The sequence below is a fragment of the Urocitellus parryii genome, chromosome 3 (genome assembly GCF_045843805.1).
Source record: "Urocitellus parryii isolate mUroPar1 chromosome 3, mUroPar1.hap1, whole genome shotgun sequence".
Taxonomy (NCBI): domain Eukaryota; kingdom Metazoa; phylum Chordata; class Mammalia; order Rodentia; family Sciuridae; genus Urocitellus; species Urocitellus parryii.
Window position 1 is genome coordinate 89,071,135 of NC_135533.1, and position 19,406 is coordinate 89,090,540.

At 37.8% G+C, this 19,406-nt stretch overlaps 1 protein-coding gene across 3 annotated transcripts in view; it reads right to left on the reverse strand.

The window, feature by feature from the left end:
- The window catches only part of Pde1c (phosphodiesterase 1C), a 588,396-nt gene that overhangs the window by 113,232 nt on the left and 455,758 nt on the right, over nucleotides 1-19,406 (reverse strand). For all 3 annotated transcript variants that reach the window (XM_077796773.1, XM_026401540.2, XM_026401541.2), the window contains 3 exons: nucleotides 3,591-3,704; nucleotides 1,239-1,421; nucleotides 221-287 (listed from right to left, as the gene is read on the reverse strand). In XM_077796773.1, coding sequence (XP_077652899.1) covers nucleotides 221-287; nucleotides 1,239-1,421; nucleotides 3,591-3,704 — 364 coding nt within the window. The remainder of the gene's footprint in view (nucleotides 1-220; nucleotides 288-1,238; nucleotides 1,422-3,590; nucleotides 3,705-19,406) is intronic.

Here is a 19,406-nt window from a genome sequence, read left to right on the forward strand (position 1 = left end):
GAAAACCAATACAGAGTTTGATTAAAAAAATATATATATAAAGTCAGAGGGTGAAAATATATTGACAGTGTTAGAACAGATAAGAAAATGATAATGAAAGATTAAAGTCAGGAATAACTGGGAAAAGAACTTTAATTGGAAACCCCTTATTTTCTAACAAATTCAACTGTACTTTCTATGAGATACTATCTACATTGTAAAATCTTTTCATCAGTATTACCTTTAATGCTTCAATAACAGCTGGTGGGTAGCTTAGTCCAACCATGTTTGATGTCCGTCTATACATTCTGGCAAAATTAGAGAGGAAAAATGCAATGTGATATCTTACAAAAAAATGATTAGCATCCCACAGACTTACACAAAATATTGGCAAATAATAAGAAGTCAAATTGACTGGTGACCCAAGGAAACTAAAATTTCTTTTTTGATATTTTTCACAGTCACTGAAGTGGCCTAACTGTTAAATTAAAAAGATATTCAAGCAATCTCAAACATGTGAATCCTGGTAACACACACAAAAAAAACTTTAAGTCTAGCTGCCCAGATTGGAAACTAAATTATTAAAATGGGTTACCTGTTCTGCTAGAAAAACATATAGTACATCAAAGATGGAAGGCAGTGCAGGAGTTGAACCTGAATGATGAACCCTGTGGGCAACCCATTTAGGAAAGTGTGTTCTTTAGAACTATCCAAAAGTAAGAAAAATGTCCCAGGCAAACTTTCAACTCACCATGGCATTTCTAAAATGTATAATTGCCCAATAGGGATTGCAGGAAAAAGGAAATCTATTTCTGGAGTAGCGGAGCAGTTCAATTTCAAAAGGATGACAAAATTGAAGTGTCACAGGGAACTCACACCTTTTAAATGAACTTTCCTCCCTGGGTCAGCAACTTCAAAGCACTCTGACCTGTTTCAGAGGTAGAAACATTCACCAACCCATCATCTGATCCAAAAGACTATGGATTAGATTATTTCCTTCTTTAAACATTAGACATTGAACTCAAACTAATTTTTTTCTGGTTATCAAAAAGAATTTTGAGCAAACAAAAAAGCTTGTCCTAATGATGCTGCAGAGATTAAAATAGAGGTTTTTGCCATCTCTAATTGAAGACTACCTGCTTCCACCCAGAATTTTCTGCATTTATAAAGATGTCAGAACCACATTAAGAAGAAGCTTCTGGTTATTGGAAGCTGGCATTCCTTTTGCTGCTTTGAATGACAACGAGTGACACCTTTACCTCTCCACAAATATTCCAGCTTGCACTGCGTGAACGATGCTCTTGAACCTGGGCTTCTCCTCACTCCTCCTGAGCATCATCCCCATCTGCCGTGTAAAGGTGGAGGCCAGCCAGTCTCGGACTTCAGAAGGCACAGCATCTGACTGAATGTCACTGAGCTCATCCTCTGTATCCAGGAGTCTCCTGAAGATGAACATGAAACATAATCAGGACACTGAGATTAAATCTAAAGTTAGAACTCTCTTTTCAAAACAGGTGCAAAAAAATTGGCCACAGAATATACAGTGCCATTTTGATAAAGCTTGTGGAAACTCACTATTGATGTTTCAGGTTGGCTCCCCTGACCACACTGAATGCTCTAGGTCCATGTGTTGAAGACTTGGTCCCCAGACAATGGCGTTTTCCGGGGTAATGGAAACCTTAAGGGGCGGAGCCTAGTGGGAGGTCTTCAGGTCATTAGGGGCATGCCTCTGAAGGAGACTGTGGGACTTAGCCTCTTTTCTTCCTTTCACTTCCCAGTCAGGAGGTGAGCAGCTTTGATCTACCATGCATTCCTACTGTGACATGCTACTTTGTCACAGGTCCAAAAGCAATGGAGCCAATCAATCATGGACTCTGACTTGAAACCAAAATAAATCTTTCCTCTTTATAAATTGATGATTTCGGGTGTTTGTTATAGTAGTGGAAAGCTGACTAACACATGGGATAAAGGGAGAAGAAGAATTAAACACATTCCCTCTGAGGCTCCACACAGGTGGTAGGCGCACTGTACTTTAGGAGTACCCAGTGTCCTTAACCCTTGAAGGTTTATAGAGTTTGAATGAAACTAAAAACTTCCCTTTAAAAATCCACTCACAAGGAGGCTTAACTTAATTTTATAGATGAACTATGTGACGTTATTTAAAAATAAGGTATTTATTAGACATTTAGTTCCTGTTACCTATTAATTTAGAAAGAATATCAGTTGACATCAATTAGGATCATTACTTCAGAGGACTGGGTTGATGTGATTTGGGTAACTTATTATCTGAATTCAAGCAAAATTTACAAAATAATGTCATTCTTTTTTGAGCACAATGAGGTAAGCCATCTGACAGTTGTGTTTTGCTGGTTTGTCAAACTTGTTCACAGGTCAGACACCAGAAGGGAACAGAAACTGTTGTACTATAATAAAACCTAAAATTACACTTCATACTATATTAATTCATAATGAAAACAAGCAGTAAAAGCAGGTATCATTGCAAAAGTATTCTTTTTTACATGAGATGCATAAATTGGGGAGAAGGGAAGAAAATATTTGAAAAAAAAAACCTGTGATAGCAAATTACCTTAAATTAGTAACATAGCATGTCATCACAAAAATAAACCATGCAAGCCTCAGATTACAGTGAACTACTTCCAGATTGGAATTGGCAAAGGAAACTAAGACATCACAAGTACTGACAGAGAAACCTGTGCAAATTAGGGAAAAAAATTAAAATAAAGCCTTTCATACTCAACACCTCAACGTTTTTCAAAAGAAAAGCAATTTTGTGACTTTCAGATGCATTTTTTAGTACCTGAAACCACTTTAATATTTTGGATAATTCAAGTGGAAAAATCTGCTAAGGAAAATCAATAACATGCATAAGACTGAAGAATGGATACTGTCGGCTTAAGGGAGCAAGTGTTTCTCTTCCACTTCATGAGCCTCCAACTACTGATGGATATTGTGAATTAGGACAAGTGCAATTTTTAAACGGACATTAACAATATGTAATAACTGCAGTGAAACTCTACATTGAATAAGAAACCTTTCCATGATTGTTAGAGTCAATTTTTCTCCTTGTACATTATCTCACTTCATTGTCCTAATGGCTACGTGAGAGGAGTTTTATTAGCTCTTTTTCTAGATGGGGAGGACTCGAGGAGAAGGGACTTGTCCAGATCTGTCTCATTTACTTGCAGAAACCATTTCTCCTTCCCTCTCCCTCTCTCTCTCTCTCTCTCTCTCTCTCTCTCTCTCTCTCTCTCTCTCTCTCTCTCTCAATTCATTTTGTACCAAGCGTTGAACCTAGGGGCACTTAACCACTGAGCCACATTCCCAGCCCTTTTTTATATATACATTTTATTTAGAGGCAGGGTCTCACTGAATTGATCGGAGCTTCACTAAGTTGCTGAGGCTGACTTTGAAGTCAAGATCCTTCTGCCTCAGTCTTTCCAGCTACTGGGATTGCAAGTATGCCCCACCTTGCCTGGCCCAAAGCCAGTAATTTAAATAATAGCTCATACTTGCTCTGGAGGACACCTTTAAAAAGCTATTTAAAAACCTTAGCATTGTTTTACTAACTACACTGGTCATCTTTAGCTTACCTGGTTTCATCAATGTATACAGATTCAAGCACTGAGGCTGCATATTCCAGATTCTTCTTAAGGTCAACGACGGAAGCCTCCCCTCTCTCTAGCTGCTTGACCAAAGACCGTAACCTAGAGAAAAAAAGATATGGGTTTCATTAGAATAGAGGCAACAAGGAATTGGACGATTATGGTGACATAATTTGTAGTCACTGAATGTCTTCTTAATTTCAATATATCTGAAAGGAAAAGGCTAATGGGATCAAAGTTGCAAGTTACCAAATAAATGCATATTTCTTTGCCATCATGAAATAAGAATAAACATTTTTCTCATCAACCAGGCCGTGATCACTCCCAACACTTTCTACCCAAGTTTTATCTTTTTGAGTTGCTAAATTAGCCATGATTTTTATGTTTTTGGTTCTAACAGGATAGGGTAAAATATGATCAGCAGCAATATCACCAAACCCTCTCTTGAAATTCTGCTCTCGAAGGCTCTGTATTCAGTCCTGGCCATAGAGAACAGCAGCCTTTGGTCCATATATGTTGAGACATGTGAAAAGTCAGATCCCACTATTATAGCCATAAAGGATGGAAGAAATAGATGAAGACAAGTGATTTCATTGAGAAAGAATCCCTTGATTATCAGTAAAATACTCTTGGTTTTTTTTTTTAAGATGATGGATGATGAACCAAGAAATTCCAGGTATTATTACTGCCAAGAGAAATATAGTATTTTCCAATAGAAATATAGTGTTATTGTAGTAATTGAAAAACAGCAACTGAGACACTGCAAATCCCACAGGGATCTAGAGACTGGATGGCTCTTCAGGTTGTTTGTCAAAGAAAAGAGTAGAGATTTTTGAAGACAGATTAGAGTTTGGATCCTATTTCTATTTCTCAATGTATTAGCTATGCAACGCTGGGTGAGTTATTTAGTTTCTCTGAGTGTTACCCACCAAATTTCTCAGGTTCATATAAAGACTAAATGAAATTGACATAAAATTTGTGATTTATGTCTGTTTTTTTAAGGCAGTTGTTGAAATTATTGTTGTTGTTATTTGATGACCTTGGTCATCAGAGGTAATCAAATGAGAAAATGCTGGCTGAATACTTAAGATTACTGTCAGGGGCTGGGGATGTGGCTCAAGCGGTAGCGCGCTCGCCTGGCATGCGTGCGGCCCGGGTTCGATCCTCAGCACCACATACCAACAAAGATGTTGTGTCCGCCGAAAACTAAAAAAAAAATAAATATTAAAAATTCTCTCTCTCTATCTCTCCTCTCTCACTCTCTCTTAAAAAAAAAAAAAAAGATTACTGTCAGGTAAACATTTCCCTTTGGTTTATGCAATCTGTCCTCACCTTCCTGACTTAAAAACAACCTTCGACCAGCATTTATAGGAGAGAACAAGTGGATTTCTTGGAGAGATATAAACTACTCCCCTTCTGATCTTCATGAAATATACAAAGGACATCTCTAGGAATTTAAGTGGTACAAAATAGAGATGAAATTGGACGGAGAGTCATTCTCATCTAACTTTGAATCTCCAACATGTGACAAAGAAATATGCAAAGGAAATGAGCAGAGGACTGTGTAGACTTGGAGGTGTCGTTCAGTCCAGCACATCTCCTTGCCAGTTCTCAGAATTGTTCTGGATGTCAGAGGGAGGACAGGACAGAGAATTGGTTTGGAAGGCCTTGCCAGTCACTCAAACACAGTGGACAGCCAGTCTGCCAAAGAATGGGGAGATTGCAGCCCGGAGCCCTGACTGCTGTTCCAAATAAGGGTTGGAGGCTCTTTGGCAGCACATTCCTGGCTAAGTCTGTCTCTAGTTCTGATTCTCACCTCAAGGGGCCTACCTACCCCTAAGCTATCTGGAGTAAAATGAGAGCAGATTTAAACTTTAAAAAAATTTCCTCCTCCAATTGGAGCTTAAAGATTCTACCAGGAAGCTCTGATAGGATCAATTTCAATTCTTAAAACCTAAGAGGAAAGAACAAAACAGAAGAAAATAATGAGGGAAAATATGACTAATAAAAGAACCAGAAGATGCTATCTGCCTATAATAAAGCTTCCACAGGAAATAAACAGAAAGCAGCTTTAATCAAAACAAGTTTTCCTAGGCGGCACTAAAACCTGAGTAAGCAGGGGACATAAGAAAGTCAGAAAAGAATAAATGAAAACATCCCACCTAGGCTGTTCTAATTTTTCATTCCAAAGAATAAAGAACTGAAAAAACTTTGAGAAAATAAAATGGATTGCTTCGAAAGTAACAGAAATTCAAGCTGTTCATATACAGCTACATGTCTAACACCAGAAAGAAATTTAACAATACCAGTTTTGTGGAATAGTACGGTGTAAATGAAGATATTTATATCTGTAACGAGTAGCATTGTCATGGATAGGCAAAACCAACAAAGATATTCTCAGGTATCAAAAAGTTTACAATGTTATCATTCATATGCTTTTCCAGAAAACAAATGCAAAACCAAGCTGTAAGGCTTGGTACACTCCTGGGTCTCCGGTGAAGTGGATAGTGGATTCCCAGCCTCCATTAAACTAAGCCAAACTTGACAAAGTAGAGGAGTAGTTTCAAAAGAGTCCCTAAAGAAATGGCTGATGAAATATAATGCTAATGCTGGGTGTGATAGCGCACACCTGTAATCCCAGCATCTCGGGAGGCTAAGGCAGGAAGATTGCAGGTTAAAGCTAACCTTAACAATTCAGTGAGGCTAGAAGTAAACTAGTGAGACCTTGTGTCAAAATAAAAAATAAAAAAGGGCTCAGGATGTTGCTCAGTGGTTAAGTGTCCTTGGATTCAACCCCTGGCATAATGATGATGATGATGATAATAATAATAAGAATAACAACAACAACAACTAAGTGTAGAAATGAGCTGATACTTCTTAAAATACACCTCTATTGCCACTAGAAACATCCTATGCCATTTTCACAAACCAGAGACTAATAGTCAAAAAAATAAAAAAAAATAAAAAAATTGAAATAAGAACACCACAAGGACTATGGATTTATATCCACTGTTTTTAACAATTCTCATTCCTGGGAAAGCATAGTATTGAGAGAATCAATATGGCGTTATCTTTCTACTAGGAAGCCAGACCTCTAGACCAGAGACAGGGAGGTGCTCCCAGAGAAAGCACAGCTTGGATTCCCACCCAGAGATTCAGATCAGCCCCACTGGAAAGGCCTGGGCTCTGTGCCACAATTAACAGGAAATCGGCACAGCAGGGGCTTCTCCATGATGCCACCAGTAGTGCCAGCCAGACACTGGGCAGTCACTCTTGTGTATTCAATGTGAAGCTCTAATCAAGGGAAGGCTGCAGGAAACAAAACTCCTAGCAAAATGGCTTCAACAACCCCAGGAAAAAAAAAATGACACAGAAATAAAGTGCTTTTTGATGCATAAGGGGTACCAAAGATTTGGACCTTTCTAGCTTCTGAGATGAGCAGAAGACTCCTCCACCAACCTCCTGGCAGAGAGGGTAAGGAACCTGGGACAACCCACCCTCTGTATATGAAAAGTCATCAGTTGACAGTCACCTCTCCTGATTCAAGGATAACTAAACATAAAAAAAAAAAATCTATAAGAAGATTCAGCAATAAAGACAGAGGGGAACACAGCAGCACTTGAAAGGCAGAAAAAAAGGACTTGCTTCTTGAAAACAAGAAAATTCACCCATGGAAACAGCAGTCAATTTTAAGAAGCATCTGCTGTGGGCTCAATAAAATTCCAGAAAGCATAGATCTGAGGAACCTAGAATGGATGCAATAAAAAGTGAACATATTGAGAGAGAAAAAGGAATTAAAAAGAAATGAAACATGACAATAGTAAAACAATACAATTTTTTTTAAAAAAAAGAAGCAGCAGCAGCAACTTGCTAAATACCCAACTCCTGTTTGACCCAAAACCCATGTAAGATTCAAGCTGCAGCTGTCAGCCATCTGTTTTAAGTAGATGCCACTCAAACTCTTGGAGTGCCAGACGACCCTTCCCTCCTATATTGCTGAGCTTTAGCCTAGTGCTCAGTGGCTGCTGCCACACTGGCCCTCAGCCCACCCTCACCTCTAGCTCTTTACTCTTCCCATTAAGAACACTGCCCTGCCCTGCCTTCCCCCATCTACCACCTACTATTCTGTGAAACTGCTATTTCTTGGGCATAAGAGTTTCTAAGAGCTTTTATACTACTGAACAAGTATTATCCACTAGTCTCAAAAATTCTCAAAAGTCCTGGGAATAAACAACCTTCCCTGTTTTTCATCAAAATGCAGGTTTTCTCTAGACCTGAATCCATCTTTTTTTAAAATTTGTTCCTGTTAGATATACTTGACAGTAGAGTGTATTTTGAGATATTATACATACATGGGGTATCACTTATTCTAATTAGAATCCCATTCTTCAGGCTGCACGTGATATGGAGTTTTGCTAGCCGTATATTCACACATGAACATAGGAAAGTTATGTCCAATTCATTCTACTGCCTTTCCTATTACCATATTCCCTCCCTTCCCTTCATTCCTCTTGTTCTAATACAATGAACTTCTATCCTCTACCCTTGATTGTGTGTTAGCATCTGCATATCAGAGAGAACATTCAGCCTTTGGTTTGGGGGGGTTGGCTTATTTCGCTTAGCATGATAGTCTCCAGTTCCATACACTAGAAAAACTAGGGATAGTAGGAACAAATCTCAACATTGTGAAAGCTATAGATGCTAAACCCAAGGCCAACATCATTCTAAATGGAGAAAAATTGAAAGTATTCCCTCTTAAAACTGGAACAAGATAGGGAAGGCCTTTTTCATCACTTCTATTCAACATAGTTCTTGAAACTCTTTCTTTTGTAATTAGATGAAAGAAAGAAATCAAAGGGAAATAGGAAAAGAAGAGCCCAAACTTTTCCTATTTGCCCACAAAATGAATCTATATTTAGAAGACCCCAAAAAATACCACCAGAAAACTTCTGTAACTCATAAATGAATTCATCAAGTAGCAGGATATAAAATTAATACAAATAAATTACTTGTGTTTCTATACACCAATGATGAATCAGCTGAAAGAGAAATCAGGAAAACCATCCCATTCATAATAGCCTCAAAAAAGCACCTTGGGAATCAATCTAACAAAAGAGGTGAAAGACCTGTACAATGAAAACTACAGAGCACTAAAGAAAGAAATTGAAGAAGCCCTTAGAAGATGGAAAGATCTCCCATGTTCTTGGATAGGCAGAATTGATATTGTCAAAATGGCCATACTGGATCCATCTTAAAAAGAGTTTTTGATAAAGTAACCAGGACGTTTTACCCTCATGTAGTAAAATAATTTTGTTAAATTCTGGGAAGAGTAGCTTCCCTAATTTTCCTAATAAAGTGCAAAAAAATGTTTCTCCAGGCAAGTTCGTCCCATCTAAAAGGCCACATGCTGAGTCCGCTTGTAAGTGACAGCCTGCATTTTGAGAAAGATGGATATCTAACTTATTAATCCTACATGAAAGGATTTTTGGTCTGGACACCTAATGGGAGTTTATTTCATGGGCATTCAAAATAAATTCACAAAGAAGGAAGGGAGGGAGAGAGGAAAGGAGCAAAGAAGGAAATAAAAGTAATAAAAATAAAGTTTCTCTTCTGAGTGAATGTTCATAGTTTCCAGCACCCCATCCATTTCTGTCACGGGCTGCCAGATAATAGTTCCAGTGTAAAAGTACAACACCATTTTAGGAAGAGCTTATGCATCCAAGCTTTGGCAAGATGCCTCTGTGGGGCAGTGTAGAATGTCATCCTGGATGAGCTGCTGGGCCTTCATGCACATCTTCCATTTCTTCCCATAACCCCTTTGCTTCCTTTGTGCTTCCTGCTGCAAGGCATAGTGGACAGCTGCATCACTCCAGCTCTCTGTGCCCTCAAGTCTACAGCAAGTCCTGAATGTGGAGTCCCTGGACCACTGCTGTTTGGGGAAGAAGAAATGCACTGGAGGAGGGAAACTAGGTGACAGGCCTGAATGTCTTAGTTTAGAATTCAAAAGGCAATTGAAGGGGAAGAGAGAAAGTCTTCATTATTCCACACAGTTCCTGGGACTGATGGGGTGGACCTCATCAGAAGGCAACTTAAGGGATCAACTTAATAAATTTTAAAAAAATACCCTAAGCTGGACACCATGGCCCATGTCTGTAATCCCAGAGACTTGGGAGGTAGGAGGATCATGAGTTCAAATATAGCCTCAGCAATGGAAAGGCACTCAGCAATTCAGTGAGACCCTGTCTCTAAATAAAATACAAAATAGGTGGCTCAGTGGTTGAGTGTCCTAAATTCAATCCCCAGTGCCAAAAAACAAGCAAACAAAAGACACCCTATATTGAACTGGCCTTTGTTCCCTGTCCAGGTGGAGGCCCTAAGAACCCTTCAGTGTTACATTGTGGGAGTGGGTACTTTTGATGAGCTTCAGCCACTGCTAGAATGAAATCATCCAAAAAAAAAAAAAAAAAAAACAAGCAAAAATCAATAGGGTATAAAGCTACAGAAATGCATTTTCTTACATCTGTCCATTCTGCCCAAAGTTATGCTTTCTGCAGATAGATTAAGCAGTTCCTAAAATACCATGTAGCCCTCAATGGCTGTTGTCTCAGACAGGCTTTGTTCAGTTTGAAAGAATGTGAAAGGGAACAGGATCCTTTACAGCACTTCTCTTACATGATCCAATGAATCATGAGCCAAAAAACACTCATTTGAATAAATAATAAAAAAAAATCTCCTTTTTAGTTCATCACATCCGTGTGTCTGTAAGGCACAGGTGTCTCTGTGTACTTTTCACACCCGCCTCCTCTGCCACTCCTGTCCCCTGCCACTTACCTAAATGCCATAGAAAATAACTTAAAATGACTCCTCCAAGTGGTATGCCCTACAGCAACTTTCAGGCTTAGGATGCTTTAAGACCATCTGATCATAGCACCCAGGGTGATTTTTGGTTTATTTCTATCATTAATGACAAGCTGGTTAAGATGGCAACACTTGAACTATTCATTCAACATCTGAGTGTTCTGTGCATGGCATCGTGAGAAGCTCCAGTAACACAAAGGGGGAAATGTGCTCCTCCCCTGGATGAGGAGGACTTAGTTTATGAATACGCACTATGGAGACCGTCAGATGGCAGAGGTATCAAGGGGCAAATAAAGCGAAAAGAGAGGAATCTCCAACCGGAAAGAGTCTCCTAAAGGAAGATGATATCAGAACTGTCTTGAAGGTCAGTCACACAAGATGGGATGGAGACATGGTGGACTGAAAGAGCAACCTGAAAACTGATCTGTTCAGAGAATTCCAGAACTCAAGAGCATGACATCAAGATATGAAACCCCAGAAGAAGTCAGAAGTCAGACCACAGTGGTCTTAGCATGCCAAGCTACAGAAATTTACTTTTCTCCTAGAGATAACAGGGCACCCAAGGAGAACTTTTTTTTAAAAGGGAAGAGAGAGTAACATGATAAGATCTGCATCTTAGAAAGGTGGATCTAACCATACAATAGAGGAGCATGCTCATGGGTAAGTGGGAAACTATACCATCAGCCCTATGTATCCCAGGTTCTGCATCTATGGATACAACCAACCCCAGATGAAAATGCTGAAAATAACTGTCTGTACTGAACATGTACAGAGCGATTTTTTTCTTGGTATTACTCACTAAACAATACAACAATGAATTAGTAATTAATTAATTAATTAATTAATTTTAAGTAATCTTGAGGTGATTTAAAATATGAGAAGGGATATGTGAAATTATAAGCAAACATAACTGAGATGTATACCATCATACATAAAGAACTTCAGTATCTGCAGATTTTGGTATCCTTGGTGGGATCCTGGAGCCAATCTCCCACAGATAACAAGGGATGCATATTTGCATCATAATGGAGCTTACTGAATACCCTGAACAGTGTGGTATGAATGTTCTCTTTCATGGGACAACACTTCCATAGGGTGAATAGAATAGATGATGGCTTTCAAAGAATTTTGGGGAAAGAACTTTTTGGGAGTGTGTGTTTTGCTGATTTAGTAACCACTGAATTAAAAGTAAACAACAACAACAACAAAAATAATGACTGGCAAGTCAGGCACAGTGGTGCCCACCTGTAATCCCAGCAAATTGGTAGAGACAAAAGGAGCTCAAGTTCATGTTCAGACTCAGCAACTTAGCAAGCAAGACCCTGTCTCAAAATTATAAAAATTATAAAATTAGAGAGAGAGAGAGAGAGAGAGAGAGAGAGAGAGAGAGAGAGAGAGAACTCAGTAGTAAAGTACCCTGGGTTCAATCCTCAGTACCAAATAATAATAATAATAATAATAATAACAACAACAACAATGACGACGACTGGCAAAAATAGCCTAGATATGTTCTTTTTTGCCTTTGCTAATGCCATAAATGTTTCTAGTGCTCCAATTTATACCTACTTGATGTAGATAAAAATTTGGTGCTTATATTTTTAATCATTTTTATATTTTTACATAGGTCTCTATGTAATTTGCTAACTATTAAAAATAGTAAAGCTATAGAAGATTTTAAATAATATTAACAAAAGTGACCTAACAGACGTGTAATGAGCACCACACACCAGCACACCACTCTTTTCAAGTGCACATATAATAGTTATCAAAACCGACCACAGGCTGGGCCTAGAGAAAGTCTCAGCAGATTTCAATGAATTCCACAACAGTAGAACTGAGCTTGAGATCAGAAACAAAATAAAATCACTGGCAATATTCCGAAAGTTTGGAAATTCGGAAATATATATTTTTATATAACACGTAGGACAAAGATTTTAAATGAGAAAATAATTTTAACTGTATGAAAATGAACCTATGATGCATCAAAACTAGTGGTACACAAGTAAAGCCATAGTTAGAAGCAAATACATAATCTTTTTTATTTGTAGTTATCCATGACAGTAGAATGTATTCTGGCACAATATACAGACCTAAAATATAACTTATTCTGTTAGGTTCCCACTCTTGTGGTTGTTCGTGATGTGGAGTTACCCTGGTTGTGAATTAAAACACAAGGCTAGGAAAGTTCTGTCCAATCATTCTACTCGCTTTCCTTTTCTCCACCCAGTTCCCTTCCCTTCATTACCCTTTGTCTAGTCCAAGCTAAGAAATGTATAATTTTAAATGAACATATTAGAGAAGAAACAAGTCTCAAAATAAGTCATCTCATTATCCATCTGAAGGAGTAATAAAAAGATCAAGTTCAAAAAAGTAAAAACAAAATATAAACACAAGAAAACTTAAGTGGAAAACAAACCCAACAGACAAATAATCGACAAAGCAAAAGCTCGGTCTTTGAAAAAGCTTAATCAAAGGACAAGCAAGAGTGAGCAAGAAAAAAAAGTACAAATAACCAATATCAAGAATAAAGAAAAAATCACTCAAGATCCTACAGACATTTATAAACAACGTCATGAATACCTTTCTGCAAACACACTTAAAATTTAGATAAAATAGAAAATTTCCATAAAAACTTAATTTATTAGAAGTGACATAAGAAAAACTATAAAATAAAAATAATTATATATCTATTAAAGAAACTAATTTGTAATTTAATTTTCCCACAAAGAAACTATAGATACATATCACTTTACCAATGAATTAATCTAAGCATTCAAAGAAGAAATTATATAAAATATTTCAGAGGATAGTGAAAGAGAAAACACTTTCCAACTCATTTTATGAAGCACTATACTCAATCTCCAAATCAAACAAACACATTATTAAAAAAAAAAAGTTAATAGGCCTATCTCTCTCATGAACATAGATGCAAAAATCCTAAATAAAATTTGAACAAGTTAAGGCTGATGTGATAAATAAAAAAAAAAGTTAACAAATACTGAGCAAAGTGCAAGGTTGTTTTAAAATGTATAATCAGTGAATAATTGTAATTCATTATTTTAATAGACATAGTAAAGTAAAAATATATGATCATTGTAATAATTTGATAAAATCAAGATAAATATCATGGGAAAGGAATAAAAGTGAATTTCCTAAATTTGATACTGAGCTTTTAACAAAAAAAAGCTAAAGCAAACATCATACATTACGCTAAAATATGGAAGACATAAAAATTAGAAAGAAAAGGTAAAACTGTCATTATAGATGAATGTATATCTAGATAGGGCATCTAAAAGAATTTGAAAATAGACTATTATAATTAAGAGGTGAACTTAGCAGGGTCAATATATAAATAGCAATAAACAATTAGAAAATGGTACTGTCCATAAAGGCATTGAAATTAAAAAAAAAATCTAGGAATAAATCTTACAAAAGACTTAAAAGTCTTATATGTAGAAAACTGAGGGATGTTACTTACAGAATTTTAAATTTGCTAAAGAAATGGAAAGATAAACCATGTTCAGAAAATTCTGAATTATAGAAATGTAATTTATCTATAGATTTATTGTAATTCCCCATACATTTCTCATAGATCATAGATAATGACAGACTGATTGTAAAATTTATTTGGAAATGCTAAAACTCAAATATAGTAGTATGGTGAAGAAGAGGAGGAGGAGGAGGAGGAGGAGGAGAAGGAGATGATGATGATTTATATTCCTAAATACCAGAACTTCTAATTCAATTCTGGACCTGTGTCCCTCTACCACATAGCTAGTCAAGCTTTCTTCCTTGCCACATTCAGTTGGAATAAGAGGACAATAATAATATAAGTAGACAAGTAAATATGGAGGGAGGAGTGGGGGTGAGGAGGGGAAAGAGGAGAAGGAGAGGAAGGAGGGGGGAGAAGAAGGAGAAGGGGGGGAGGAAGAAGAAGAAGAAGAGGAAGAGGAGGAGGAGGAGAAAGTCGTCAAATATAAATTGCTTTTGAGTTAAATTACTCCAAAGGGATTAGCAGGTACCCATTCTTTGGTGGTCCAGGTAAGGGTACCACTGTCTACTCTTGGTGGCTAGAGATTTTCTGATTCTTCCATTCCTTTTGTTTTCAGGAAGTTATGCCAAAAAGCAGCTGTGCACGCTTAGTCTTCTAGTTTCTGCTCCACAGGGTAAATCTCCTTTCAGAATGCATGTTTGTGAGCATGCAAATGAGCGGCAAGTGAGCAATCATGTGTCCACATGCATGACAGGTCACTGGATGTGAATACTAGCTGGAAAGTACTGTTGGGCCCGAGAGAAGTCTCATATTTTTATGGTGTTATAGGAGGTATTCTCATCTAGGGTTAAAATTTGAATCCATTTTGAGTTTTTAATATCGATCTCTTGCCTTAGGAACCCTTGCAGAAGAATAATGCAGTAATTTAGAAAGGAAATACCTCCCAGTCATTTGTGGCCTCATAAAGGACTATTTCTTAAATCCAATTTATCTATAAACTATTTTTACTGCCATTGAACACAAATTTTGTTTAAAGGAAATGACTTTTGTTTTTTTAATGCAAGGTACATAATGATGCTAGGAAAATCTTTCCTTGAGGGAAACCACCTCTCCAAAGTTTGACTGGAGTTGGGTAGAGCTTACTGGGAAAGGATGTTAATATAAGAACCCACTTTACTGGCCAGTGCTCTTCAAGAGAAAGAAAGAAAAAGAAGATAAAAGAAAGCCCAGAGCATCATTCAGAATCCACACAGGTCATGTTGGGGACCAGGGAAGTGGAAGGAGATAAAATCTTCTATGCTGTCAAGAGGTAAGTTCCAGAAGCCATTTTTCATTTGCAGCTATTCATGTGGAAAGAATCACCATCACTTTTCTCAGCTGATAAACATGCCACTTCAACAACATCTGTCTTGGTAAACCAAAGAAACAAGAAGAACTAAAAACATCTTTGAATGGTGATAATGAGAAAAGGAAGATGAGCAGAAATGATAAGAAAAGTTTGCAGGAAGACTCAGGAGGGTTGCAACCCAGGAATAGACACAACTGAACTTGTGTTAACTAGTCAACCCAGTCCTTCATTTTCCTGCCCTGAACTCTGTTTTTTTATTCAACCTGCATTTTATCTCATTATGATTATGCAGAGAAGCTAAAGCTCCTTCACCCAGTCAGATTATAGGAATTCTATAGTACAAAAAATACAACATATGGTAGGGATCCTGTTTGCTGGAACACAGGGTTATTTATCTGGATTCAGCAGTAGTTCAAATTTCTCTTGAAAGTAGGAGGATTAGGACAAGCAACAAAATTCCGAACTCACCTCCTAAGGTAGACGCCAAAAGGAACTGATGTCACTGTGAAGAAACACTTGGCAACAGTCATGTTTTCCAGAATCTCCAATTGCTCCTTGCTTATCAAATGCAGCTCACAATGTACATAGAAAAGTCTGTGCTCAAGGATGTGCAGAACTGCTTTATCAAACCAGCTGAAACTGGCAGAGTGGCATGTAATAGGAAGTGCTTGATAAATATCAGTTCAACAAATGCAGTATTGAGTAGATTTATTTATTAGCATTTTTTTTTTTAAAAAAGAAAGCACAATCTAAATAATTTAAGTATGAAACCATCTTTAGAAAAGGAAAACAAGGGGCTGGGATTGTGGCTCAGTGGTAGAGCACTTGCCTCGCACACATGAGGTGCTGGGTTTGATCCTCAGCACCACATAAAAATAAATAAATAAAATAAAGATATTGTGTCTATCTACAACTAAAAATATACTTTTAAAGAAAAAGAAAAGAAAAAGAATGTGTTTTAGTTAAGCTAAACTGAAAATTATTTTTCTTACTTCTATTTTAATGTCTTCTTTTATAGCCACAGCAATAAATAAAATTAATTCATGGATTAAAAAAAAAAAAACTTCAAATAATGCCTAACAAGATGCCGAATCAGCATAGTCCTCATCCTCAGGTTTAATTCCAGGAGAATTATAGAAAGAAAACCCTAAAATGCAAACAAAACTGTGAGCAACCTCTAAGGAGACTTGAGACTTTGCTTTGAATGAGTGTGTGGGGACTGTGTGGTGCAGGAAGGCAGCCCAGCCAGGCCTAGAGGAAATGACTGGAAAGAAACTATTACTGTCTCCTTGTCCCTCTCCCTCCACTGGCCCAAATGCACAGAGGCTGTCCCACACCTGTGCTGACTCAGAACTCTAGGCTCAAGTTTGATCAGGGATGTTGGTCCCCCTAAGCTGGCCATGGTTTTCCAAGACTGACACAGAACACAAAAGGAAGTGGGAAAGTATGAATGGGAGGATTTTTATGAACCAGGCAGGAATGAGAACTCAAGTCCTCTAGGCATTTCTCATTGTCCAGAATCATCACACAGCCACACCTTTCTAAAGGAGAAGCTGGGTAATGCAGCGTAGCTGTAGGCTCAGAGGAGGGGAGAGTGGGTTTGAGAGGGAGCCAGCCAATCTCTGCTACACCTAGAAAATGTCAAATTCTCATAAAAACTTATTTTTTTTTCTTTTTAAACTTTTAGTTTCTATGCCATATCGTGAGGATCAAGAGGAATATCATATATTAAAGTAGATTGTTGCTAGCCAATCGCTAAAAAACAAATGCCAAATGTCTTCTTTGATATAAGGAGAGTAACTAAGAACAGAGCAGGGAGGAAGAGCATGAGAAGAAGATTAACATTAAACAGGGATGAGAGGTGGGAGGGAAAGGGAGAGAGAAGGGAAATTGCATGGAAATGGAAGGAGACCCTCAGAGTTATACAAAATTACATACAAGAGGAAGTGAGGGGAAAGGGGAAAAAAACAAGGGGGAGAAATGAATTACAGTAGAGGGGGTAGAGAGAGTAGATGGGAGGGGAGGGGAGGGGAGGGGGGATAGTAGAGGATAGGAAAGGCAGCAGAATACAACAGACACTAGTATGGCAATATGTAAAACAGTGGATGTGTAACCAATGTGATGCTGCAATCTGTATTTGGGGTAAAAATGGGAGTTCATAACCCACTTGAATCAAAGTGTGAAATATGATATATCAAGAACTATGTAATGTTTTGAACAACCAACAATAAAAATTAAAAAAAAAAACAACATCATGAGCAGCTAGAAGACAATGGAGCAGTGACTTCCAACTGAGGAGAAATGGTTTTCAACTCAAAATTCTATACACTGTCCAACTATTAAATCTGAGAATAAAATAAATATGATTTTAGACCTTTAAAAAATAAAGTAGATTGTTAACAAACCTATGAAACTAAAAGATATGACCTTTTGTTATGGTTTAGATATTAGATGTCCCTCAAAAGCTCATGTATGAGACAATGAAAGAGGGTTTGGAGGTGAAATGATTAGGTCATGAGAGCCTTGACCTAATCAGTGCATTAATCCCCTGATAGGGATTAACTGGGTGATAAATATAGGCAGGTAGTGTGCTGATAAAGGAGGCATTCCTTTGGGGTATATATTTTGTCCTGTGAGTGAAGTAGTCTCTCTCTTCTTTCTCTCTCTCTCTCTCTCTCTCTCTCTCTCTCTCTCTCTCTCTTTCTCTCTACTTCTCTCTCTCTCCCCTTCTCTCTCTTTCTCTCTCTCTCTCTCTTCACCCCCTCTCTCTTTTCCCTCTTGTGGTACTTGAGGCAGACATGATGTTCTGCTTCACCTTTAGTCCCCCAAAATCGAGCAGACTGTCTTGAAACCTTTGAAACCATGAGCCCCCATATGAACTTTTCCTCCTTAAGATTGTTCTTGTCAGGTCTTTGGTCACAGCAACGAAACAACAAACTAAACACCTTACTAATTGTGTGATAACCTCCCAAGCAATCTGATAAAAATAAGAAAGTTCTCAAGGCAATTATTTTGAGTAAAACAAGCCCATCCCAAAATGACATCTACAACATGATTCCACTTATATAACATTATTGAAATCACAGAATTATGGGATGGAGGGCAGATGAGTGGTTGCCAAGGGGTGGGAGGAAGGAAGAATGGGAGGGAGACTTGGGTATAAAGGGTGGCACAGGGATCCTAGTTGTGGAGAGCAAATGAGCCCCGGGTCATTGGGTGATCCTGCTTTGTCGGCAAAAGCGAAGCCTGGGAAACATTGCTTGCCAAAAGGCAAGGATGTTAATAGCCTTGACACTTGGCTCTAACACTAACAGTTATCAGGCATTCTAGTACAGTGAGCTTCCTGGGTGCAGCAGAATAGTAGCAGGATGTTCCCAGCACTGCAACAGTAGGAAAGATGTTCCCAGCACTGCAACAGTAGGAAAGATGCTCTGTCACTTGTTAGTGCACAAAGAAGCCTCTTGATAACTCACAAAGTTTGAGTGATTTACAATGCCCCTATAGTTTAACTTCGTGATTATGAGACCCTATAATATAAACTTGCAGAACTAGTTCTGGGTCGCTGTTCCTCCATTAGAGCACTGTGAGCCACCTGCTCCTAGCATTACTTGAAAAGGTCCCGGTGTTTCTTTGTCTCTGGGTTTTTCTCCATCTCCAGTCGAACCTACTCGAGATCCTTTGTTGATGCTGTGTGGATCACAGCATCAAGTAATGATGGAACTGTTCTGTATCTTGATGGTGACATGGATACACAAACCTACATGTCAGAAGACTGCACAGAGCTGTACACATACACACACCCACAAAAAAAAATTCTGGAAGAATCTGAGTAAGATTAATCCATATCCTCATGGTGAAACTGTAATTTAATTTTGCAAAATGTTTCCACTAAAGGAAACTGAGTAAAAGGTACATGAAACTTTCTCTGTATAACATTTTATAATAATATGAATCTATAATTATCCCAAAATTAAAAGCCTTCTACATCATGTATAATCAGAAAAATGAGAAGTTATACTCCATTTATGTATGATGCATCAAAATGCATTCTACTGTCATGTATAACTAATTAGAACAAATTAAATAAATAATTAAAAAATTTTTT